The 26,099-nt window shown below is 46.7% G+C and overlaps 5 protein-coding genes across 5 annotated transcripts; 4 read left to right on the top strand and 1 right to left on the bottom strand.

The window, feature by feature from the left end:
- Positions 1 to 4,243: 4,243 nt before the first annotated feature.
- Positions 4,244 to 7,041, top strand: EMWEY_00006060 (non-muscle myosin heavy chain, putative; the record flags this gene model as incomplete). The annotated part of the gene is made up of 8 exons (XM_013481472.1): positions 4,244 to 4,797; positions 4,928 to 5,003; positions 5,160 to 5,229; positions 5,733 to 5,863; positions 6,013 to 6,128; positions 6,318 to 6,414; positions 6,557 to 6,844; positions 6,946 to 7,041. 8 exons carry the CDS (start codon positions 4,244 to 4,246, stop codon positions 7,039 to 7,041), a joined length of 1,428 nt encoding a protein of 475 aa, XP_013336926.1.
- A 2,347-nt stretch (positions 7,042 to 9,388) lies between these two features.
- Positions 9,389 to 11,684, top strand: EMWEY_00006050 (hypothetical protein, conserved; the record flags this gene model as incomplete). The annotated part of the gene is made up of 9 exons (XM_013481471.1): positions 9,389 to 9,437; positions 9,891 to 10,003; positions 10,113 to 10,226; positions 10,334 to 10,426; positions 10,670 to 10,721; positions 10,840 to 10,918; positions 11,187 to 11,240; positions 11,346 to 11,464; positions 11,626 to 11,684. 9 exons carry the CDS (start codon positions 9,389 to 9,391, stop codon positions 11,682 to 11,684), a joined length of 732 nt encoding a protein of 243 aa, XP_013336925.1.
- A 792-nt stretch (positions 11,685 to 12,476) lies between these two features.
- EMWEY_00006040 (GTP-binding protein, related, related) lies at positions 12,477 to 15,696 on the bottom strand (the record flags this gene model as incomplete). The annotated part of the gene is made up of 5 exons (XM_013481470.1): positions 12,477 to 12,593; positions 12,696 to 13,275; positions 13,520 to 13,595; positions 13,891 to 14,269; positions 14,416 to 15,696. 5 exons carry the CDS (start codon positions 15,694 to 15,696, stop codon positions 12,477 to 12,479), a joined length of 2,433 nt encoding a protein of 810 aa, XP_013336924.1.
- A 586-nt stretch (positions 15,697 to 16,282) lies between these two features.
- Positions 16,283 to 17,382, top strand: EMWEY_00006030 (Clone ZZD536 mRNA sequence-like protein, related; the record flags this gene model as incomplete). The annotated part of the gene is made up of 5 exons (XM_013481469.1): positions 16,283 to 16,298; positions 16,581 to 16,664; positions 16,798 to 16,857; positions 17,044 to 17,184; positions 17,324 to 17,382. 5 exons carry the CDS (start codon positions 16,283 to 16,285, stop codon positions 17,380 to 17,382), a joined length of 360 nt encoding a protein of 119 aa, XP_013336923.1.
- Positions 17,383 to 19,502: 2,120 nt separating this feature from the next.
- On the top strand, positions 19,503 to 26,054 carry EMWEY_00006020 (hypothetical protein, conserved; the record flags this gene model as incomplete). Its single annotated transcript, XM_013481468.1, has 25 exons — positions 19,503 to 19,771; positions 20,019 to 20,126; positions 20,327 to 20,472; positions 20,592 to 20,707; positions 20,811 to 20,941; positions 21,056 to 21,461; positions 21,803 to 21,910; positions 22,165 to 22,319; positions 22,436 to 22,564; positions 22,669 to 22,762; positions 22,875 to 22,915; positions 23,852 to 23,929; positions 23,992 to 24,068; positions 24,126 to 24,186; positions 24,247 to 24,370; positions 24,429 to 24,464; positions 24,524 to 24,598; positions 24,657 to 24,756; positions 24,813 to 24,894; positions 24,977 to 25,117; positions 25,176 to 25,300; positions 25,358 to 25,440; positions 25,498 to 25,555; positions 25,610 to 25,681; positions 25,984 to 26,054. The coding sequence occupies 25 exons, from the start codon at positions 19,503 to 19,505 to the stop codon at positions 26,052 to 26,054; spliced, it is 2,886 nt and encodes a 961-aa protein (XP_013336922.1).
- Positions 26,055 to 26,099: the final 45 nt, after the last annotated feature.

Genomic DNA, 26,099 nt, shown 5'->3' with positions numbered 1-26,099 from the left:
AGAGGAAGAATAAGAAGAAGAAGTTGTGCATGCATTAATATGCTCATTAAGAGATACACCATCAGGAGGGTGTACATACACCCCAGGTGTAGCAGCAGCAGCTCTTGCTGCTGCTAGATTTGCTGCCCATTCATCTCCCTGATTGTTGCAGCAGTTAGTTACATGATTATGATCAGCAGGATCAGCATGAGCATCTGCATCTGCTGCTGCTGTTGCTGCTGCTGTTGCTGCTGTTGCTGCTGTTGCTGCTGTTGCTGTTGTTGTTGGTTTATCGTGTATAGGAAGAATAGATAATTGTACAAGATGTTTATATAATTGACTATATTTATTATTAATTAATTGTTTAATTAATAATAATAATATTTCTAATAAGGAAGGTCTTTCGCTCTCTTTTTGCCATAAATTAGATACAGGGGAACTAATCATAAATGCATCCTTATTTAATGGAGGAAGGAATGGGTATGGAGGATCTGGACAGCAGCAAGGAGTTGCACCAGCAGCAGCAACACCACCAGCAGCAGCAGCAGCAGCAGCAGTAGTAGTAGTAGTAGTTGCTGTTGTTGCTGTTGTTGTTGCTGTTGCTGTTGTTGTATCAGTAACACATATATCCTCTTGTTCTTCTTTTTGCTGTTGTTGTTGTTGTTGTTGCTGCTGCTGCTGCTGCTGTTGTTGTTGTTCGTGTTGTTCTTGTTGTTGTTCTTGCTGCTGTTGCTGCTGCTGCTGTTGCTGCTGCTGCTGCTGCTGCTGATTCATTGTTTGAATATTATTACGGTGACGTTTCTTATCATAATGATAAGGAGGTGCAGCAAATGCAGCAAACTGCTCCTCCTCCATTCATGGCCAATATTATTTATTTATTTATTTTATTTATTTATTTATTTATTTATTTATTTATTTATTTATTTATTTATTATTTATATGTTTATTCTTTAGTTCTTTCTTCTGCTGTTATACCACTGCCGTCGGTGTGCTGGTAGCAGCAGCAGCCGATACACTGCTGCTGCTGCTTCTTGCTGCTGCTGCTGCTGCTGCTGCTGCTGCTGCTGCTGCTGCACGGAGGTAGTCGGATAATCTGTTGTGGCTCCTAGGATATAAACAGAACCACACTATCGGTTTGGGGCTGTTGTCAAGGATGCTGTAGCTGCTGCTGTTGCTGCTGTTGCTGCTGTTGCTGCTGCTGCGGCTGCTGCTGCTGCAACTCTTGGCTTGTTTTCTTCCTATGCTTCACAACTCTAACCCCTTTTGGTGCTGATGGGCAAGAGGAAGGGAATGCTGAATAAGAAGGGGAGTCCTTCGCTGCATGCAGACGGTGATGGGGCTGAATAATAGAGAGAAGAAGGAGGCGGTTAATTGCTAGCTATTGGCCTGTAGGAACATGAATATCGGTAATCATAAGGAATGGTTGTGCTGGTAGACCTCCCGTGAATATCTTTGCGTAATTCAGGTATTTATAGCATATAAAATACGCAAAAGTATAAATAAATCATAAAAAAAAGGCGGAAAAGGGATTCTTCCTGCACAACTATTATGCTAGGACGGTGTTGGGGGCCCCCAGTCCATGGAACCCTGTAATAAGGAACTTCTCCTATTTACGAGGAATATACACCCATAAATGATGCTAAAATAGGTGCAAAACAAAGAAAGCGCATAAAAGTTGATAAAAATGCGTAAATATGTTCATAAAGTATATTATATAGCGGTATTAGGGGGCCTCTAGACAACCCGTGTTGTTGGTCGTTTGTATCCATGTGGCGGGTAAGCCATATCGGGGGCCCCTACAAGCCCCTAATACAGCCACTAATTCCTTATTAGTAGTAAGTAATTATTAATTTATACATATTTATGTATTAAATGTAGATATAACCCCAACTTATTCTTCTTTTGTTCATTTGCTCTCCTGGGGTACAAGGTAACGAACAAGATCCCTCGATCGCGTGTAGCCAAGGACTACTTATCTATTAGGCTACATAAGAGTTTAGAGGCACAAGAAGAAAATACACAAAAATGTAGATAATATCCATTATAGTAATCAGGTTCCATGTGAATATATTCATAAAGGAGTGGCGCTAGTATTCAATACCTAATTTCTTCAGCTGTTTACCACCGTCGTGCAACTCCACCCCTTGAATCAGCCCTGCATGCATGGGTCTATAAGTTCCCCTTCTTGTTGCCATTAACATTTTAGCCAGTTGTTACCTTCCTGGTTGGCCATTAGTAAGCAGATATGTACCAATTTACACAGAACAGGCCGAGCTTTATCCCCATCCCTCTCCCCCAACCAGCACAAGGTCTTATACGACTTCCTGCTGGCCAATTGGGTCACATGGAGCGGCAGGGGAGGAAGCGAGGAATATAGACTGAGCAAACAACAAGGAAAGGGAGGAGAAAGTTGCGAAGGAGAATACCTATATATGCTGTTTTGTTTGTTACTAATAAGAGGTCTGCTAGTATTTAGAGTCATTGGGTAGCGGGGTGAAAAAAAAAAAGAAGATATATTTCTCTCGATCTGCAAATTGCTGCTGCTGCTGCTGCTGCAGATATAAGAATTATGTTGCTGCTGTGGTGGGAATGTCTGTGCTGCTCTTTCTGCACCAGCCAATCATGAAGGTCACAGTACCCCTTGATGCACCTTGGGCACTTGTTGCTGTTGAGGACCGTGTTGCTACCGATGCTCCCTGTGCTGTTTCTGTTACATATCTTGTTGTTTCTTGTTTATTGCTGTTGAGGTATAGTTAGACATAGAATCAGGGGCTATCCCCTTCGCTGTATCCTTGTGCAAGGGGAGCGCTTTCTGCTACTCATTCATTGCTAGTGTTCCTTCCTATTCTGGTGTTGCTGCTGTACCTTGGCTTCACTAGCTGAGACTCCCAATATGATTCAATAAATCGTACTGAAGAAGATAAGTGGCAGAAAAGCTCAGGGAGAAAGAAGAAAAGAATTCACAAAAAAAGAAAAACGAAGATTATATCCTCTCTCCTTGTGCTCTCTAGCTAGACTACTTTGTAGCCCATGACAACCCTTGACTATGATCAAGGAATCACGTTACATTGGACTACAAGAGAGCAACGAACAAAAGAAGAATATGTTATTGTGTACACAACAAGACGTATACCTAGAAATATATAAAGTAGTCACTGGCTAGATTGAGCCCTCTTTGCAGTAGTGGCACTGCACACTGGCCACCAAAAAGGTTGTGCCATGCCCAACATTACCTTACTGGCTATACTGGCATACAGACATAATTCCCATGAATTGGACAAAAATATCCGGAGAGGGCTCCTTGAGGATTATTGAACACAGATGGTCCCCTATTCCCGCCAGTTGCGGTTTTTTACACTCTTTGCCAATTAATACAATTTTCCTATACTTGACGAAGTGTGGGACCCATTACACTTGCAGAATTATAACGAAGTAAATTGGCTTTCCTTAATACATTATATATTGTATTTACAGAATTATAACGGCGTAAATTATTTTTTCTTAATACCCTATTATATCGTTGCAGTTACTCACTGGTAGAATTGGTCCACCGTAGCAATCCATACTGGCAATGTTCGCACCCCCCCTTTACACAGAAAATAAGGGAGAGAATTCATTAATAAAAATAAATAAATTAAGTAGAATAATTTTGTATAGTAGTAGATGTAAGCGTTTTATACTCAAGGCATGCACTTCCACACAACACCACCAGTACGACACTTATCCGACCCCACCATTGCTTCGAGTCTTACAACTGTCCTCCTCCCTTTTTTGCCGTTCTTTTCTCAGGCAACATAATTGTGTATTTTAAATAGAATACTACAAAACAATAAGACAAACGGATCCCTCGTGCATCCGGCATTTCACTCATTCTCCATTCATGGCGTACCCATGTACGGTTTGAAGGGACTGCATGCGTACATTTTTTTGTCTTAAAATACCATACACTCTACCTTTATTTGTGGTAAATATACTGTGAGGTAAGTATACTGCTCATTGTATTTCATGCAATGTGGGGATGCGCCATTATATGCTTCCTCGCGTCACAACCGCCTAGCATCTCAAGTGTGTTACGAGGCTAGTCGTCTGCTGTAGTACACGCAAATTGCATTAATTGCAGCAGCTTATATATGATTAGCGGCCCTGTTACCTCCAAATGATATACCCTAGCAATAATAAACTTTCCTCCTGCTGACTCACGCCGCACGTGTCCGACCATCACTGTTTGTTTTTCCCGCTCGTAAACGCTCTCCTACACGCTACAATGGACGGAACCGGGCCTCCAATCACAAGAGAACACGATGACGTTGCTAGGAGCCCGTTGAGTTCTATGAGACACAAGAGGCCTCTATCTTCCTTACTTCCCAACTCCGGCGCACCGAGCTCTAGTGCAAGTCCCAACAAGGCGCATCACCCTTCTGTCCAGGGGACTGGGGGAGATACAAGTGTGGTTAACATCACACCCACATCCCTTCAAGGAGGGTTAGCAGAAGCACCAAATACAACGGCAGCAGCAACAAACACAGCAAGCCCGTCGACAACAACTCCTTGGGATTTATCTCTTCGCGAAGGTCTGGACTTTTGTAGAGATGGAGACGCTCTTCTCCGACAGATTTATCAGCGCATAGAGGCGACATGTCAGCAGCTGGTTGATGCTGCTCTTCTCCCCAGCAGCAGCAGCAGTGCGAGCAGTGGCGACAAAGGTGATGAGACGACGCCTGCTTCCGGTTCCTCTGGGGTAGGCAAAGGGGAAGCCAAGCTAATGGAGCATCAAAATTTACTTAAGGAGGAAATAGATGATTGTCTAGCTCAAATTCAGTGAGTTAAGGCTCCTCCTGCTTGGGTATATGCAGCTCGCGAATCCCTTCGGTTAAAGCAATGCATGCACTACACGACTAAAAAATTCGCACCACTTGCTCTCCACTTGCTTTCGGTTTTGATATTGCAGGGAGCTGCGTCGCTTGCTCCTATCTACCTTGTCGCTCATCAAGTCTAATCCTATTTTTAAGGACACTGCAAAAGAGGTACGAACAAACCAACAAAACAGCGTGCAAATAGACGCAAGTGCATCCACTAGGATGGCATATCCTAGTCAGCTACTTAGATATATCCTAGCGCAGCGTCTGCATGCAGTGTTTGATGTTGTCCAACTCTTATAGTGCTTGTCTTCCAATCATCAGGCAGACGGGGGCCCGCGCGGGGAGGCAGTGATGAAAGCGATGAAGCTCTTTAGGCTTGACTCTACAGCAGGTAAAAGCAGCCGCTGTTGTAGTTGCTGTTGCTCTCTCTGGTCTTGTAATTTTTGTTGTAGTGCTGTAAACGTGTATTCAATTCGCCTCTTTGTTTTGCTTTTGTCTCGTCGGTGCTGCGCTCTACATGCTGTGTGACCCAGATCAGTGCGCCGAGCCTTTAGCGTCTTCGTTGGTGGGCGTACTGAATGGCATCAGAAGATTTATGTCCGCATTGGCCAGTCGGATACATAATTTAGAAAACAGGTGATTATATTTATTACAGGAGACCCCAAAACCTAAGTGAAATGTCTTTTAGCACAGTGCAGTAAGGAGGTGTACGCATATTGAATGTGTGAATTAATACCCTTGGTAGAACTATAGACCGACTGCGGCTCCCCCTCAGCCTGAGGCTGCTACTGGCATGTTGTTATACGTTGACGTGACTGTTGCATTGAACTTTGTCCATTAATTCCTTCTTTGGTGTTGCTGTCAACAGCTCCGCCGTTTGGCTAACCCACGCAGGCGAAATACTCCCATACTTGAAACACTTACAAAACTCCCTCAAGGAGTTGCAGCAGCAAGAGGAACAGACGGCTGAAAAAACAGAAGAAGTGAAGCAAAGAATCAACTTAAAGCTAAAGGAAGTTGAATCCGTACGTTCCCCCGAATAAGGTGGTATGCAATTGTTCTCTGTGTAAACTACATTCATTCTCCGCTTCATCAGTAGAGCAGCCAGCTTTCGCTTCGATAACTTAACTGAAGATTCAGTAGCGCCTCTTGCGCCTCATCTATTCTTCTGCAGGTTAAGTTTTGTTTGGAAAAGACTAAAGATGAATTCCGCCAGGCTCGACTTGATTTGACAAGAGAAGAATTGGAGAAGATACCAGCAAAGGAGAGACTGCAACTCCTTGAAACCAAGTCAGCTGCTGACACACTCGACAAGCAGCAGAAGCAAAAATGACGCCATCCACAGAAAAGCAAATAGTTAAGAGAGCTGCAGCGAAGGTAGAAGAAGTCGCAGCATCGTCAGAACGGGAGGGAGCAACAGAAAAAATATTGGTAGAGGCAGTATGCGTTGGTTATTTTAGCGTTTATCTGTTATTTCAGGCGAGAGAATCTTGACAGGGAATTGAGAAGCCTCGCTGCATTCTCTCCCCTCTTTATTGTTGAAAGAGCGGCTAAGTATATCACCCTTCAGTACAGGGTAAGACAGCATTCTTAGGTTGCATGCCCTCCAGTTTCCCTGTGGGCTTTGTTTATGTGCCAGAGCAGTTTCATAGGTATTTAGACAAGTTATTGAACCCATTTAGAGGATTCAGCTTCCTTCTTTTTTCTTTTTCTTACAGCCTGATGGCTCGTCTATCGACTATGAAATATCTATAGAAGGCCTCGACTTGTCTTTTGCACAAGGGAGTAGTCGTTTATCGCGCTTCTTTTCTGTTCATATCCAGCCGCCAAACGACCGCGTTCGTCGGCTGCTCGAGAGCGGAATAGGCGAACTTCTGCAGAAGCTGTCGAGTCAACAGCATCCTAACCAAGGGCGAGAACATGCTAAAGGAAGACAGACAGGTGATGGGGGTGTTGAAGCTGCGGGCGATAAAGTGGTTGAGTATATCGCAGCAATCCTCATAAAGGTGAGCGTGAAACTTATGTTTTGCTGTAGCCCGCGATTTTCATGGGAAGATGAGCAGCCGTACACACAGTGCACATTTTGATGTGTCCTGTGGATCTGCAGACTCTGAGCGCATCGTTTACAACGCCCAGCACCGCGCCGCGTTATTTACCGCTTGTCCGTGCCAGCCCCTCACTGGCAGCAATTCAAACCAACTAGCCAACTCTGTGCAGTTGCTACGACGCAGCGTTTATAAGCTGCTTCTGTAGGCGCTGCGGCGACCGGGCTTCAGAGAACACCTCTCTAATTCTTTTCGGCACTCATGCAGTATACATTGCGGACAGTACACCTGCATAGTGTCAGGGCCAAACAGGCTGCTTTAGTGGGATAGGCAAAGCACTGTCGCAGGCAAACCCTAAACAGGTCAATAAGTTACTTCGTAAAAGTTGATTAGTAGTAGTGGGCAACGCCAACTCGGGAGGGCAAACCCGCCGGTGGAATGCTCGACTTAATATGTCCGCAGTCACTCTCTGCAGACGCGCAGCGAAACCTGTACGTACACCTGAGGAAAAGGGTCCGCTCAAACGCTTCGTTTTCTCAAGCTTGGGAAATGCCAGCTTGTCCGGAAAAGAGAGCCTCAGTAGTGCAGTCCTAGTTTTTTCTCTTTGAGCAGTTGACTAAGACCATGGGGCATGCAACAATATGGGCCATCGCCGCAACAGCAGCGCTTTTCTGGCTGTTCCCTGTTTCTGGATTTATGTGTTCCCCAGAGGTACCCCCGAGCGAAACCTAATCCTATCTTCTATTATCACTGTATTATCAATGGCCGTCTAAGATATGCCAGCGGTGCTGCAAGCCGGTCCAAACCGGTATGCCGATGTTCGATTTCTCTTCCTTCGATGCATATCCCTAAATTGCATATATTGATGCCTCTGTGCGCGCCTAGGGTGTGAAGCAGGTACATATACATATGGGGCGGCGAGTAAATTCCAGCAGTTATAATACGCACAAAACATAGCATTTCTACAAACGGAGCAGGGATTTCTCGTCTCAGGTAGTCAGAATGCCTACTTTAGCTTTCTTTCCGTGTGCATAGAATTGAAGATCACACTTACTGTGTCGATTGCAGTTGTGATAATCCAACAACAGGTGGGCAGGTTCAAACATTTACAGATATGCTTTACACGCTCATTTGTTATCTACAGGCTGTGGATGGTGAGTTGTATGGCATGGCGACCTGATGCACTTGTAGAGACGGACCTTGTAGGTTGGCATACGGCGCTGGAAGGATCCAGTGTAGTTCTTGTCAATTCCTGCGGGCTATAACAAGTAGGATTTATATATAAATAAATTCAACATGCCTAGCATCTTAATAAAACCTTAAGGAAAACTGCCGGGGGCTGAGGTATCGGGTTGCGGCACAGTGGCCCTAAATGGCGAAGTCGTTTACAATAACACTCTGAGTGAGAAATCTTTCTCTCTTGCGCAACACGCGGTTTCCTCAAAACTGCCTCTTAAGCCTTCGCAGGTGTTCCCTAGGCACATGCAAACGAGCAGCAAAGCCACTCATTATGAGCAGTTCCCATACAACTCCGTGTGTATCTATGACAAGCAAAAGTTCCTTTTTCTTTTATGCTGCTGCTCATTTTTCGAAATTCCCTAACCATTCATACTAACACATTGAAACGAAACGCAGGCGTCGTATTCTGGGACCGGTGGAGGGCCAGACCTTCAACAAATCTTTCTCAGAAAATGTTAAACTCAGACAAAAAGCATAGTTACTAATGATACACAGTATGGGTTTCCAATTCAGTTTACTATGAAAACAGGATGAAGCGTGCTCACGACGTTCATGTTGCGGTTGATCACTGAATCTGGTCCGTGTGGAATTGTATACATACGGAGCAAGTGCAGGTGTATTTAAGAAATCGGAGTGGTTGAGACCACCCGAATATTTCTCGTTATTTTGTGCAGTTATTAAGAGCAACACACACGTGGTACCTCTCAGCAGGTTCCCTATTTTGGCAGCGGTTAGGGGAGGCGCAATCGAAGGAACCACGACACGGCTCTTCATGAGCAACTACCCTTTTTTGCATATATTTGCATATCAGATGATTTCTTCGGTGTGTGCCGTAATTGGCATGATAGAGGCAAATTTATGCTTAATATGCAGGAAAGTGCGAAGGTCTGCCCAGGGGCACATCTGCACTTGCGTGGCTTGTAGGCAGCTTGACAGAATGGTTAGGATCTTTGCACTTCAAAGGTGAAACCACCTAAAACATTTAAGTATCATCTGGGGAAATATATGTCTTCTCCCCGAGTCTTCTCTGCCCCTACCTTGTGGCTGTTTTGCCTCGTACTGGGCTGCAAGTGACCCTCCAGCCAGACGCACGCAGGCCGCAGAGCCAGCATCGAACCAGCCCATTCGCCCCTGACAGCTCAAATTTCTCCTATCCATGTCTCTGATCTTTATTTTTTCATCTGCTTTTGAAACTATTTTCTCGTTAAATTTCGGGTCTGCAGCGCGTAGTCAGTATCGTTTTTCCGCCTGGACCTGTCCTCCAAAATGAACGTCAGCACTGCAGATCTGAGTTGGCTTCCCAGCGATGCCGATGGTGAGTCACAGCAGACCATCTTTCTTTTGCTTTTTATTGAATTTCCCATCCCTTAATCACCATACATCTAGGAAAACCGCAGCGCGAATCGTCGAAGGCGTCGATAACGGCACGCATCGGTTATGCACAGATAACGGCGGGCTTTCAGTGTTTCACACCAGAGATATTCTTCCACTACTCCAGAGCCTCAGGCGTCATTGTCCACTATCCTCTTTCCCACGTTTTGCCCTTCTAGAGATGAGATCAAGGGGCGATTCGCGACAACGAGCAACTTTGTCTCCGCCTTTCCCTTTACCTGGCAGGAAACCAATATGCACTTAGCACCTAGTAAAGAAATTTTCTTACTATTAAAGAGCATAATGATTTACTTTCCACACACTCAAGTTTCTATGAGGGCTAACCAAGGGACCCTGAAGTTGTATGAGGGAAGCAGCGTGTCGCGTGTGGTTTCAGAGCAGCTTGCGGTCGGGTTGAAGATCATTTCAAATTGCTACAAGAGCCGGGTACAGGCTGCTGAGATAGAAATAAGGCAGCTGAAGACTCAGCTTGCAGAGCGAGGGGAGCAGGTACGGCTTTGGTGTGGAATGCGGGAGACACGGTGTAGTCATAAAGAACAGCATCGCTGTGTCCCAACATAGTTGCAAGGGAGCTATCCTCCGGTGAATTTGTATACAGGTGACTCTCTTGCAAAAGAAGTGTAGTGCCGTGGAAGTCCAGCTTTTCGAGCAAACGCAACGAGTAAACCAACTGTTGGAGGAGAAGAAACAAATGCTGGCAACGACACAGAAGGTAAACTTACATGGCTCAGTAGAATTCTGGTTCCCCACACAGCTAGCTACTAGATCGGGGATAAAATACAAAAGGATGAACAACTGTCTTGCGTTGCATTTTCACAGCTTCAGAAAGACATTCAACGGCTGGAAAACCTGAAGAAAGCAGTGCTCACTTCAATTCAAGGGGACTGCGCAGAAGCTGATGAATCTAGTCCAGTACGTTCAATCTTCTGTATGGAAACCACCCGTAGATTTTTGGAGGTTATATACAAATTTCATTCTTCAGTAAATGCACGGTTTTGTTGGGTAAAATGGTTTCTCTTTGATGTTTTTATATTGCTGGGCAAGCTGACCACCTTATATGAACTAAGCTCTAACGCATCTAGTTGTGTGACCCATGTGCCAGGTCCCGGAACCTTTCGTACATATATAGATTTGATTTTGTTTGTTATTCTTCAGTATGCAGCAGCGGACCCGACTTTTCAGATGACTGCGAGGAGGACTGTCGCTGGTCAGGCTAACTCACACCCGAGCAGTACGAATTATTGTTTAGAACACACCTCCTTTTCTAATCCATAAAGTTGTATAAAACGCATTCAAACAGAATACTGCATTGCTTATTCCTGCAGAGCTAGGATCTATGGAGGATACCAACCTTAAAGGCATGAGGCTTGACTTCCGTCGCGGAGGCCCTAACAGCGGAACTGTGTGAGGCTGCATAATGCACCCATAGATTGATTAGACAGCTACGCAAGGCTAAAGTCCGTGCACCCCACGACTAGGGGTTAGGAAGGTTGACCTTAATTTTACACCGGCCTCTTGCATTCAGCATGAGGGGGTTCGCTGACGTTTCACTGCGAAGGCTCTAAAGAAAGATAGGAAGTCGCAATCACCCTGAGGGCCAGGGGTACACAGTCATAAAACTCATATACGGTGTGCCGCGTGGGTCTGCCTCCCTGTGGTTTTTCGTCCGCAGTCTAACGGCTCACGAGGACCCATCTGCCAACGCTGACGGTCGCGCCTTTTTCAGGTACGAAGCACAACAGCAGCGGTTGTCAGGATGATTGTAGTCCAGAACCTTGTAATAGATTTGGAATGGAACGAATGGGTACATGCAATTCTGTGGCAATCTCAGAGCCGCAAGGAGCCGTCTTTCTTTCGAAACGTTCAATGCCTTCCTAGCCAGCATAAAGAGACTAAACAACCAACAACAAGACAGAGAGGAAACCCTTAAAACAGCTGAGCGACTTTTTGGTGAGTCTCGATTCACATTCAGCATTTCTTTGTTCATGGAGCCCACAGCAAACACTGACAAACACATGACAGTACAGAAACACAACTCCATCCTAGCGATCCAAGGCAAATCCCCCCCTCGCCGCCAAACGTGTTGGCTTTCTTGTGATTGCTGGGCACAGGAGAGGCTAATGCCGACCTATTTGAAGACTTCAAGGCCCTTCTGACTAGGCATGCTTAAGTGCTTAGACCATATGTATTTAAAATATGTACATACTTGCGCATGTTTATCTAATGATTTCTCCCATTCCTGAGATTTGCGATTTGGGCGGAGTATCCGCACCCGAGAGAGAGATCTCAGCTTCATTGAGGCACCTCATGCCCTAAAAGCAGCAGATCGAGGGACGCTTCCAAGAACACCTTACTAAACAATGGGGTTTTGGGTTTTAGTAGATAGGACGCGAATAGTTCGCCTTTCGTACAACAGCTTTACAGTGTCGTACTGAAAGTCTTGATGTCAATGTGACACCCAAGATGGGGAGAAGCTCGCTTGCCTAATTTTGTACAGCTCAATTCCGCTTGTGCTCATATAATGAGGCGATGCAATCGCTGTTGCTCCTAAACGACTTGCGAGAAAACGGCAGGTAGCCCTTCGCTGCTCCAGTTGGGCTGTGGATGTGATGGCCACTACCTGCGGCTGCTCCTGGAACGTCGCTGGCTAGGGTGAAGTGAATGAAACTAGAACAAAGGAATTCCTACGATATGAACAGTTGAGCGGCAGCTGTCCAGCGCAGCTCAACGCACTCAAATCGACAGAGGAGGAAACTCCCCGATTTTGAACACGTTTTTTGGCAGCTTAAGTGGAAAATGCAACTTGCACTTTGCACACACAGTTTATGTTCAGTTTCTGAGCCAGCAAGACAGAAAATTGTCTGCTTTTTACAGAAACGTTGTTTATTGAACTGGATAGGATATATGATAGGGCAGAATTATTCTTGCCGCGCATACGACTACGTACACACGCAGGCAGAAGTCAACGTTGGTGGGCAATCCCCCCTAGGCCGTTTTTCCCCTTTCCCTTCAACATTTGTTTTTGTAGTTGACGAGCCTTCCGCTTCGTCATTACACACTGGACATTACCTCCAACGGCCTGAAAACAAAAAGGGCATGATTCTTAGAAACGCGCCTACCCATTTGCCAACTGTACAGCCATGCGGGCACATGCGCTAATTCAGCAGCTCTCTTTGCTTACCTGAGAATTCCCTCCACTCCCAAGTACCTCCAGCAGGTCTTCATCCTGTTCGAGCTCTCGCAAAACATCCGTCGGGTTCATTTGGAGATGCTGCTTTACATCGCCCCCGGGCTTACTACTACCGCTAGATGTTCCAGCTAATTGTGGGGCTACCCTTGAAGTGTCTGCCTGTGCGATCCGCGTCTCTACGGAGCTGCTAACTTCCGACAGAAATTTATTAATATTGGCAGTCTCCTCGTCTTCGCCGTAAACACTCCCCTTGGGCAAATGGCACCTCTGGAGACGGCCCGTCGTGAAATCTCTCAAAATCATCTTCGCCGTGCGATACATATCCAATTGCCCTCCTTTACCTCCCGAAATAAAGTGACGATGAGTGGCTATTGCCGCCATAACGTGCACAGCCTCGATGTGCTCAAGAGGCCTCGCAGCAGCATTCACCTTTCGATGGCCGGCGTTTCCTGCACCATACTGAGAACTGTTGTAGGCATCTCGGTAGGCGTCTGCTGTTATCCCATAGTGCCGAATTACAGTGTAAGGAATCGCGTCGCATATCAGCTGCACAGACGTGATGTAATCCCCACTGGTGCAGACAGACAGCAACAGAAAACACAAAGTTAACATTAAGGGGCATGCAAGCAGAAACTCTAAGTTCTGAAAAAGCTAATTAACACAGATGTACCCCCTGCTGCCCAGAAGCCTTCCGGGTGTATGCGTCAGTGTAGTTTGCCCGGTTGCCAGCGAATGCTTGAATCTCTATGGTGGGAATGGGACGTGGCTAAATTGGAGCACTAGAGGAGTGACGGAAATGGATGTGCCTGCCTGACCGCATCTCGTCTACGGGAACAACTCCATTCAGCACAAGAATGTGCTTAGATGCCACTGCTTTTGGAAACACGAGGCCTGCAGACGCAGTCGCATCCGACGAAATCCAATGAAGTGTCACGTCATCACGGGAGCATAAGGGAACCGCAAAGGCATGACGGCTTCCTAACTGAGGGCCTGCCGCACTCACCTGGACAGTCGCAGAGGACGATGCCTCTACCTTTAAGCGGAATCGTCTGTAGTCTGCGCGTTTTTCCGGGTTGCTGGGAGACGGAAACTTTCTTCATGTTCAATAGCGCATTGATTAGAGAGCTTTTGCCTACGTTCGGGTAGCCGACTGTCCCAACTACAAGGTCCTCTGAATATTCCGTACCATCCGATAGGCGTCTTTTCGAGAAGATTTCCTCTCGATATTTCGACAGAAGTTCCACCAACAAATCGCAGCTAAGAATATCCTTGTGGACACTTACAGATGTTTTGCCATGTGGGTCGTGTGGCACAGACGGCAGCTCGGGCGTCGTACCATCTGTCTGTTGCAATAAATTGGCGTCGTCCCTCTTCAGGTGAATATCCACTTCTTTATGGCTGGGAGAACTGTCTGGAGGTCCCTCCTCAGCCGCTTTTTCAGACTGCTCGAGTTCACGAAGTGCTGAAAAGAAAACTGCCTCCACCCCATTTTCTTTGAAGTACTGGGACCATTCCTCCCGTACAGCTGGTGGCAATAGATCTGACTTGTTAATGACCAAAATAACCTGAACAAGCAATTATCCACAGACAATGTCGCTTATCCTGGGAGCAAAATCGTGTCTAAGGGTTTTGATCTATGTGCAGCGTCCCTAGACGACGACGGACACAGGAGAGTACTGATCGCATATTGCACACATCAAAGGAGACGTACTCGTTTTTCAGCAGATACTTCCTTGATATACTTTTCGAGATCTTTGCAACGGAAGAACATTGGAGACCTCCCGTCAACGATTTGCAGGACTATATCTGAACGTTCAATGACTCGCCACAGCTGCCTCCACACCTCAATGTTTCTTTCGTAGGGAGTTAAGACAACACCTTGTTCTTCCATGCTCGCAAGCTTCCGTCTCCACCGCAGAAACTCGTCCATTTCGACTTCATCCAATTCTGCAGCTGTCTTCGGGAATTGAGGTGCTTCGCTATGAGACGGCGGAGGAGATGAGGCAGTGTCACCGTCTTCAGCTGTCATAGAGCTGCTAACGGAAGAAGACACAGCACTGGATGCGTCGTCTGTGTCGCCACCGGCTTCTGAATCACTAAAAATTTCTTCGTTGGATTCTTCCCCCTCCACTTCATTTACTGTCTCTGTGGTATCGGACCCCCACTTATCCTCTAAATCTGCGACTGCATCCCCAGCTCCAAGCTCCCGACCACGCGCAGCTGCAGGCTTTGCCTGTCGACCAGGCCGTTTATTGGTCTTGGCATCCTTTGCCTTTTGAAACCGACGATGCAGTTCATCCCGTTGCTGTCGTACGAACTGCACGTTATAAATCGTAGCTTCTTCTACCTTCCCTCCTAAAAGAAGGTTGACTCGTGCCCTGTTTCTTCGCCTGCGGTTCCTTGTCGCGTGGCTGACACCTCTTGGGCGGTCTTGGCTGTCTGCTTTCTTGCAGGCATCAGCCATTTCGCGTGAAAACAGGACAGCCCGCCGAGGAATGGGCACGTCGCCACCCTCTGTGAAGAAATCTTTCCTTCTGCCGGCATCTTCGTCCACGTTTTTTGGAACTACATGAGGGGCCGTTGGCTCCTGCAGAAGACGCGTCGCGTACCTGTCGACTAGAAAGTTATCCTGCGCCGCAAGGGCGGTGCTAATGTACTCGTCCAGACCGCTGCGTTCTATGATAGAACGCAAATGTTGCTCTGAATGCTTCGACTGGGCGCTTCCTTTGGCCGGATTTGCAATACCCAGCGCACCTGAAAGGAACTCTAGGGTACGGTGACGGGAAATGGTGCCTCCAAGAGCTACCCCGGCGGGTGAAGGTGAGAGAGATGCTCTAATACTATCCCTTTCATCCTTTAAAGACTGGACAAAAGCAAGATGGCTCTGTGTTCTCTCCGCCTGTTTACGAAGGCACTGATGGAGGACGGCGGAGCCAATACCACTGCCCCTGTTTCGCCCCTTCCCAGGGGGCTTCCCGCCGTACGGAGGCATAGGGCCAACAAACTATGCCTTTAGGAGATGCAAAATGTATATGAGCGATACAACTAGGCGCTCCAGTGCCCTATGACGCAGAAGGTCCAGCCTCTGAGCGGCGCGGGAACTGTGCGAAGTGGCGCCGATAGAAGACAAATTCTCAGACGGTTAAAGAGGCATGAGTACGTGTGCAGCATTATTACATAGGGTTAGCCACTAATGTGAAATGCTCTTCAACAGCATCATTCATTGGCTCCCGTTCGGCGCATGCGGGGCCATACAGACCCACTAGGACACAGTCATGACTGGGATGCTTCACCAGCGAATATTGAGGAACATAAGGCAAAATAGGTATGAATTTGTTTCAATTAAGGGGCGAAGATTTTGTAAGAGACTCAGGGAGAGACCTTTTCTAGGATTACCCCGTTGCCCTGAATTCCTCAACTGGAGTGAGCAGATTAAACAAACCATTGTTACCTCCTTCTTCATGTGCTTTATTATTTGTCACTACAGTTATTGTAAATAGAATAAAGGTGGGCATATAACGAAGTAATATGGTCTTCGCCTCTTGGCTTTACTTACAGGCCAGTTCCGTTGCCGGAAAATGGGTCAGCGGGCGTGTAAGCCACTCCCCAAGATAGCGAGAAAGGCGGGAGACCCAATGAACATATTCAGTGCGTCTATTGACTCCTATTCACAGACTTGTTTTTCCCTGTGAACACCTCTTAGTCTTGTGCTACCTGCTCACGAATCAGACATGCAGTACGGGGACAATCCACGGACGAAGTGCGCAAGACATCGGACCGATTTTTCGTTGTTTGCACCCTCTGCACTCCACTTCATAGGAGTATACACAAGTTCTTCTCCTTATTCTTGGTTTGTGCCACTTTCTGTTGTTTCAGACCTTCCATCTGTTCACCAGGAGATTGTATACCCCTCGCACAAGCGCACACAGAACTTCTCGGTGTGCAGATGCTGGCAGTCGAGTGAGTTCAGCGCTTTCCATTTTTAATCGAGCTGGATTCTGTCGTCCGTTATGCGCGAGCTCTGGTCGGAGCTAAGCTCAGCCACCCTTGTTACTCTCCTGAGGTCTGAGTTGCGTTTTTCTGCTGTCATCAGCCAAATTTCCAATTTGCGACAACTCTCACAAGGTGTTGCAGAAACAGGGGTGCAACTGTGGTGAGGCACTTTCCCTTTACCACAACTTGCCTCTCTTGCCTTACTCCGGTTTTTTCGTGTCTTCTGCTGACTGTTCTAAACCCTTCGGATCAAAAACACGGAACCAACACCATATTCTGCTTTCCCTTCCAGTTTCCAGGCCACAGTGCAGACAGTAGAGTTAGTTCTTGTTGCAATACACTGCAGGTCCAGCCATGCTGGAAATTCGGCAAGCACCAAGCGTTGAGGAGCCTCGGGCGTTCAAAAGTACTGCTGGAACCAGCAAAGACAACCCCTCAGCGGGTGTCTTATTTGGCGGCGCCGCGTCTGTAGCTGCAGCGGTTGCAGGTCAGCTAGTGCTTATTCGAGCTAAGTTTTCACTTTGGGTTTCCGTCCATCTCCACAGACGAATGCTCGCTTTCAAGAGGGGTGTAGCCAATGTGTTGTTTAGACTGCATCCCAATCCTTGCCGCGTGGCTGCTCTTAGCGCGTGTGTTAATGCGCCTTTCGTCAAAGAATGGAATGAACTCTCTTCTCTCTGTGTAACTCAAGGTGTTTCGCCTTTTGTTCGTCCATCCACCTGATACGGAGCACAGATATGCACGTATTTGAATCTACATTTGTCCCTAATTTTCCTACTTGCTTGCCTCCACCACTCACTTCTCCATTCAAGATAAACACAGGGTTGAGCATGCTTGGCATCCCAGGTTGTACATAAAGTCACATCTAGCACTCGTCTCCTAATTTTCCCATTAGTCCCTTATTTCTGTGTCTACAGCTGGCGGCCACGCTCTGGGCTACTTTTGACATGCAATTGAGCCTGCATAATTCAATGGGTGCAGTGGAGGAGTTAGATATCTTCTGGAATACAATTCCTGAACTAGAACGGGCTTGCTACGTGAAGGGGTTTAGTCATTGCCTGAAGCAACTCCCTTACGTAAAACGGTTTTAGTCGTTGCCTGAAGTAATTCGCTTACTTTGAACATTAGACATCGATTTCAGTGTCTGCAGATTTGCAACAGCATATGGATTTCTTTTGGTAAAGTCACCGACGGGTTCGGAGGCAAGGGAACAGGGGTTCGATTGAATCGCTGTGGATCCCACGCCCTTTCAATTCATGTTTAAAGTGCGTCTGACACGAATCCGGACTTCATTCGAAGGACAAGATGCCCTCGTGCGAAGTCCAATTAATTTATTCAGCGGACTAAATGCAGAAAGACAGCCCCTGTGGAGCTGAAAGCTCGCCATCGTGTACTTTGTGTCTGTGGATGCTAATTCCTCTCGAGTGGCGTCCAATTTACATCTTCCAGTGTATATTATTCACACAGTCATTGGTATAACCGTAGCAGATCGTGCCCAGGCCCTGACTCATTTCCCTTGTGACCTCTACGGGAGCACTCCAGAGTCGGACGTACTGCATTCAGTGGAAGGCAGAGGACAGCTTCTCCCGTGATTAGCCGCTAATCCAGCACAATTCTCATTAGCTCACATATACACATACACAGTGTGTGTATTTCGTCGCCAGTAGGTTCAAACCGAGCATTCCTCCCCTAGCCAAAAAGCGCAGAGAGATTATTGTACACTGCCTGTTACGGTTGGAGCACGCAGAAACCTTTCAAAGGGGCTCAGCCCCAGCTCGAAGTCCTTGATAGTTTACTGGGTAGTTCCGATAACTTCAGCAGAGTGCTGCACCTTGAAGAGTGACGCTGCGGCTGACGAGCAGCGTTGGGCTGCAAATGACACTCAACTGGACATCCCGCTTCATGGAAGCAGCTATCACAACGGCATTAGGTTCTTTTGCAGCTAAGTAGCTACAACTGGACTAAACAGTCGGGATGTGTGTTGTTTTACTTCTGCGACTTCTCGTGGGTGGGTCCGTTGGGACGGCATGCTGCTTGCCACGGTTCGTTGCCACGGCTAGCAGGCGTCGTCTCCCGAAATTATTTTGCACCGCCTAATTCTTCAGCACCAACTCGAAGATGTGCTACCGAAAGCAGTGGAACAAACCCCTCCAACGTACGCAGGAAAGGCCTACATGTTACGAACCTGCCTTCTGCATACTGCACACTGTCGTTCCGCTAACGGGTGGCGGCCAACAGCAGAATACATTGAATCATAGAATTCAGCGTAATATCAGTTTACTAGTATATGGCTGTATACTTCTATCGCCTAGCCAGAAACAGCTCTGCAGACAAATTCTGCAGCGGAGACACGCACATATACCACGGCGCAACGCTCACAGTATACACAAATGTACCTATCATCGATGCTATTTGAATAAACTTCATTTGACTCCTCAAAAAGCAGCACAACTTGTGTGTAGTTGAAGCCATAAACGAGAAACACAACAGCGGCCGAAAGAACCGCCTGGTTGCTGATTTCGTACCATCGGGAAAGGTAGAGGGGCAAGGCGAGAGGTACGATGAACAAGGGGGAAAAACTAGTCATGTCTAAAGTTTCACATACTGTCACTCTATTACATGCTGCATTTAACAAGCATATTGTACTTGTTTTGGGGAGAGAACAGAAGGTGTACAGCCCCGGTCCGGCAGGGGCCCCGTGCAGCTGGCTGTGAAGACATACACTCAAATATTTGAGCTTCGCAGAGAAGGGATCTACTGGGGAACGTCCAGTCCGCATTTTAGATCAAGTATGTGTGTATAAGAATGGTTCTGCCCTGGTTAACGCACTTTAGGGCCCCACTTCGTGGGGTCTCTACGGGATGCGCCAGGTTCGAAGTGACAACCGGACCTATTTGTTCCCTTCAGCAAATAAACCCCCAAACTCGACTCATCACAGGCAACCAGACTCGAGGGTATGCTAATATGAGCGAGGGATGGGGCTTCAAGAAGGTCCAATACACGAAATACCGCATCACGAAACCGTGGACAACAGACACCCAGTTCGACGATCTCCTCCTGTCCGAACCATCAAGGTTAGATACTCCACTTCTGTGTGTTGCAGTCATATGTGTCTGACATTCTTGCCAATTGCAGAGTGGTTTGTCCGGCGCGTTTTGGTCTTTAGTCCTTCTTGCTCCTCCCGGTATGCAAACGGCTCTTCTGTGCTGTAACCCAAACAAAACACGCCATTTTGTACATATACGACTAGTTGTTGCCTTTTCTCTAATTTCTTAGTGTTAACCTCCCACAAGATGACTCTTATTTGTTTGACTCACGCAGGGACTCCCTTGCAAAGTTTACGAAGGAGACTCCGCTGTTTCTACGGTTCCTAAAGCTTATTACTGACGTGGAGAACAGGCCTCGCGCGTTCATTGAATTCGCAAAAAGGTATATCTAACAGTGTTGGTGCTCAGTGTTGCGGCATCTAGCAGATTTACCGTACCAACCCATGTAGCATTCACAGCAGCTTGTTACTATAATCCCTGACCACCCTTTGGGCGATGGGCTAGTTATTTGTACGTTGACTTGCTTACTGCCATCTACAGTTATGTTAACTAACCGAACCACGATGAAACTGTGTTACACAGATGCGAAAACGGTCTCATAGTGGAGAAGGATGCATTCATAACAAAAGAAGAACTTATGAAATGCATATGGGAAAATGGATTCTCACAGAACGAGATGAATGCGTTTGAGTTTGCATTCCCAGCCGACTACAAATTCCACTACCCTGGTGAGTTTAGGTGTGGCTGCAAGGAGTAGCCGACAATCAAGGGGTTTCGTATAAGATAGTTGCTGAAGAACATCCGTCGTTAAGTAACCGGACTCCGCTTGTTGTTTTTACTGCTGTAGAACTGGCTGTATTATTTGACTTGCCGGAAGAGGATTGTTACAAGTATTGCATCCGTCAAAGAGCAAAGACACCCGAGAAGCTTGTGGAAATCAAGTATGAGAAGCCAAAAAACCTTGTGAGTACTACTACATGGCAGAAGCGTTCTACTTTTTCATGATTCCGACTTGATTGCTTACTTGCGGGCAATTAGGAATAAGGTCTGAGGTGCGATTTTTCAGTTGTCGAGCTATGGACTTTGCTTCCTTGGCGTATGGTATGGTTTCTCGAATCAAGTCTTGAGCAACGCATGGTTCTACTCCAAGACATTTCCTTTCGGAGCAGTATTTTACATGCTGGCTTCATACTTCTAGTAAGCACCATGCCGCGATTAGAACGTCTGATGCCGCACAGACAGCTCAATAATTGACAGCAAATGAACTTTCAATACTACAGAACAAGGGTCGAATTGTGTGTACAACTGCAGTCGAAATATTCGTGAATACTTGTGGAAAGAAGAAAAGGCGATGATTGAGGGTGCCAAAGACCGTAAAGACGCCGGCGAAGAACTGGTTCACCGTCAATTGAAGAAATACGCAAACGATGCACGCTGCCTCGAATATATTTCATCCTTTAAGGATGAAGTTCAGCAGCAGTTAGCTGAATATCATGCAGCTTTGCTAGAGCAAATGAGGCAAAAATTGGTGGAGCGAATTTCCGGCAAGCTCATGGCGATTCAGAAAGCAGAGAAAGCAATCCAGGATTCCCTTCAGGAGGTCATTGTGAGAGAGCTAGTCGAATCATTCCATAGGAAATTCGCAACTGATGCGAAAATGCAGGATTTGGCGCTGAAGGCGGCAATTGAGGGCGTATCCGGGGAAGCGCCTTCTGCTGTAAGCTGAACAGGAGCACACGTGAACCCTATTTTAACGCTCAACTCGTTCCAAATGTCTACCTTATCGTTACGCAGAGTTCGTGTATTGCAAGTGATGTGAGGTATTGGCAATTTGGTTCTCACACATTTGGGCATGTATCCAGCTACTACTGTATGCACATTACATATCTGTACTGCTCTGTGATGGTAGGTATTGATGTGCATACTTTTATGTGGGTGTGTAGTGAGTTAGCTTTTATGAGTGGATGTTGGCTTGGGCTTGTGTGTATTTATTTTGGTGCACGTACTTATTCAGTGTATGAATGCTTTTATGCATATGAATCCGCATGCATGTGATAGGCGTGCTTTCTTGTGAATGCGGGTGAGTTCCCCCATACTCCTACATGGATGCACAGACCTAGATGCCATCAATTACCGGTGTACGGGCGCCGAAAGCGTTTTGCTTTTGTACGCGAAAGTAGCTAGCCGTATTCATTTGCGTTCATTTATCTGTAGGTGCGCGCATACGCAGTTTTCTTCCCGCCCAAGTGCGTCTGTTGAGATACTGTTCGCGTTACTTGACATATTTGTCTGTGGTTCACCCGTTCTTTTCTGTACTTCTGACGGGTCCGAATGCACTGACGCTTACATGCTTGCTTGTTGTGTACACTCGTGCGCACGTTCGGGTGAAATTTGTGTGGGCATCATGTGCTTCATTTTAGGATCCTGTTGGGGCCCACTTCCTGGCGTCTCTGAAGGAACTTCGAAATGCAGATATTGCAAAATCGAAGCCAGACGGCAATGGATCTGTCCTCGAAAGAGTCTCTGCGGTATTCCAGCGTCGCGAAGAAGAATTTCTTCAATCGTTCACCGTCAGGTAAGACATAATGTGTGACGAAGCAGCAGTGCACTGGCTACTTGCTGGGTTCAGCAAGCGCTGTTTCAAAATCGGGAAAAATGAAGTATATTTGTGCTGGGTGCCCTGAAATACAGCCCGGAAGAAGCTAATGAGGTGAAGCAGCTTGTTGCAAAGTGCAAATCTGGCGATGGGTATGACTTTACTAAGCTCTCGGAGGAGGATGCTGCGAGGTTGGACGCCCTTCAGCTAAGCATTCACGAACGGTGAGCTGTCCAGCTAGAACCGTTCACCATGTGGGATCACAGCACTAGGTTATGACAAACAATCCATCTCCCTGTGCCTGCCTGTGCTTGTGGCGGCTACTCAGCGTTGGATATTCGACAGTTATGGAAGACGACGTTAAGCCTCTCAAAGCAGTTGGTCCCTCTGGCGAAGCGCTTATCGAGCATGTTAATAATCAAGTAAGCACCCATGATAGGCCCATGTGACTTTAGTGACACTGAAAAATAAAGGGGTCATACGAAGCTTTCGTGGGTTTGCGTCCAAATACTTTGATGTCGTGCTCATTGGCAGCTTGGATTTGGCATTGAAGTAAAGAGCATTCCTTCAACCGCGTAAAAGTACTCCCGAGACGTCTTTGGACGACGGGCATCTTAAACTGGGGAATGGCGGGGGAAGTAATTTTTAGTGCATTGTTACGTTGAACGTTCCCTATGCCAACGCCTTTTTGCAGAAAAATATCTTAAAGAAAGACGAATGCTCTGTTGTGGTGCGTAATTTCAGCTTGCGGTGGTGAAGGAGAAGATTCGAAATGCCAGGTTAACATCATTTGCAAGGTCATTTGCATAGACTTTAGCTATGATGCATCAGGCCTTGTGCATGTGGCCAGCTGACGGCTGCGAATTTGCCGCGGTCGAGAAGGCTTAAGCTGTGGCTATACTTGGTGTTTAAATACTACTGAGCGCATGCTCACCGTTTGCATCGTAACTACCAAGTGTTAAACGCTGGAATTGCCTTTTTATTCCTTTCATTTGAGCTCCAGTTAGGAAGTGATCTACAACACCGTGCATCACCTACCTTAGTTAGAGCAAATAAAAATAACAGTGCCGTGCTTAGATGGTAGTTACATTACAATTTGAAACTTTCAAAGATGACACCATCCCACCCAGAAGATAAGTAACCGGGCTGTCTGCAAAGAATACAGCTTGCTGCAAGCTGCGGTGTCTTGACACCGTACGTGGACGTGTGAGTTGAACACCCACTGCCGGCATTTCACAAAGAAACGCGAATCGGAACATTTGTTGCCGATTTAGCCCAAGGCAAATTTGCATCCTGAAGAACTTACCTCTCAGCTAGTTGAAATGAGAGGAACTGCCGTGCGGACCGCCTTCGGCGGCCTCGAGGAGGTTCAAGCCGTGAGTAATATGCTGCTTTTCTGCTTTGTAATTGAGGTTCATTTACGAATTCCAGGCTGCAGGCACAGGGTAGGAAAAGGAATGCATCTTAATTGGGAGGATAGCAGCTCAATTTGATCGCCCAACGTGCTTCAGGGAAACCAGTGATGGATTGCTGCCGCATTTGGCGGACTCGCACTTTTGGAAGAAGCTCTCCTTCACTCAATTTGTCATGTAAGCAAAACTAAAGTGCCAGTTCACGTTTAGGCTGGCCTCCAATATGATATGCCATTCAGATATCTTGTCGGTTTCTCGGAGGGGCTCACGCATCTCGCCGCGCTTGCGATATACTACATGCTCAAGGATGATCTAGGTGAATAGGCAATGGAATGTTGACGCAGTTGATAGAATGCATGAGGATTTGGTTCAGGCTTGAGTCCTGCGGAAGTCTCAGCTTTGTTTATTGCGCCAGCCCTTCCTTGGGTTTTCAAGTACGCATGCACACACACATTCTGATTCACACGACATACCATGATTTTCGTCATCCACAGGCCAATATTCGCCTTCATTTCGGATTCGTATCCGCTCTACGGCTCCCGCAGAAAGCCCTACATGATCGCCTTCAGTTTGCTTGAAGGGTTGGGCTTCATCATGCTGGGAACATTCCCCACACATGTGCGTGTAAATGCCTATTTGATAGTGTTCATTACGAAAATTTGTGTATCTTCTTCAGATCTTAACGGCTCTGCTCTCTCTTTTCATAATATCGGTAAGCACAAATTATGATGCATGACCATGGAAGCATGCTCACAAACTTTGCGTTTCCAGATTTCCGCTGCCTTCTGTTCGGCAGTTGCAGAAGCCCTAGTTGTTGAGACAACGGCAGGGAGATCAATGGATCAGGTAGGATCTCCACTTGTAGGAGTTCCCAACAACACTTTAAACGGCTTTGCTTCTTCAGAGTGCCGAGAACGTGTCTGACTTCATTACCGCCAAAGCAGTTGGTAGTCTCATTGTTGCCTACTTATCGGGATACCTGCTTGAAAGAACATCGAAGCAAAGTAGGAAAATTACAAATTCCCTCTTTCTGAGTGGACAATATTTTGTCGCTTTTCAGGCATTTTCCTGGCTACTTCTATATTCCCACTATTCATTGCACTTATCACCACCTTCATGACTGATGAGGGCGGAGCGCCCTCGTATGACATGAAAACACAGCTGCGGTTGCTCATGGAGTTCCTAAAGCAATGTAAGAGGATTTGATTGCAATTTTATGTCCAGAGTATCACGCTTTCCAGCTGTCATTTGGGGGCCCGCACTCTACATTTTCGCCTACATGGCTGGGCCCGATTACGACGATGCTTTGTTCTTCTATTTCACCAATAAGCTCGGCTTTTCTCCTACCTTCATGGGAACCCTTAGGTTAGTTCGTAGCCGAGTGGTAGCCTAAAATTACTCGGAACATATCTTGGGTCTCCAGGTTTACCTACGGTATTGCCGCTTTGGTTGGAGTTGTGATGTACCGAACTTTCTTCAAGAGAACCGGGTTCCGGAAAACCCTCCTCGCCACGATTTTGGTAGCTGTACCTATATACCTCTCACCAAGTAGGCTAGCATACTGCAGGCTATCTCCAAATTTGCGACTCATCGTCTGGCTTCCAGTCATTCTCACTACTGGATTCAACCGAACTCTGGGCATTAGTAACAAGGCGTTCGTCCTGAGTGGAGGCTTTCTTATTGAAGCTGTAAGATGGGAAGCGTGCAGCACAGCCAGTTACACATTCTAATGCTCTCCCTCACAGACTGCTGAAATCCAACTTCTTCCACTGCTGGTTCTGACAGCATCTATCTGCCCCCCAGGTACCCACGATAGACGCAAAGGCACTTAAACATGCGATGACTAATTCTCAACAGGTCTTGAGGGCAGTGTCTACGCCATGATGATGTCTGTTAGGAACACTGGAGCAATGGCTTCCCGCGGGATTAGTGCGATCCTAACCTATATGGCTGGAATTACTTCCAGCAATTTCACTCATCTGACTGGATACATTATGCTGTGCGGTGCAAGCTTGTAAGTAAATGCCAACCTTGCAGTACAACGACGCATTTCACGCCTTGGAAATTTTAATACAGACTAATCCCTCTCATTTTCCTGGAATATGTGTAAGTTTACTACCGCAATACAAAAACAAAACTAAACCTAAATTTACAATGTATCTCAGGCCCGACGGTATGAACATCAATATGGAAACTTCGTATATGACGTCTGCTCACGGTTGTTTTTACAGATGCCGAGGTGCAAAGGGTGAAGCAGTACCACGACTCGCTGTACGAGAAGATTCGCCAGCAGACTGCTTAAGACGGCAAACATTTGTCTTGAATGGTTTTGATTCTACATCGTTAC

The sequence above is a fragment of the Eimeria maxima genome, genomic scaffold (genome assembly GCF_000499605.1).
Source record: "Eimeria maxima Weybridge genomic scaffold, Emw_scaff34, whole genome shotgun sequence".
In the NCBI taxonomy this organism is placed as follows: domain Eukaryota; phylum Apicomplexa; class Conoidasida; order Eucoccidiorida; family Eimeriidae; genus Eimeria; species Eimeria maxima.
The sequence above is the reverse complement of the archived record's forward strand: the minus strand, read 5'-3'. Positions and strand labels throughout refer to the sequence as shown.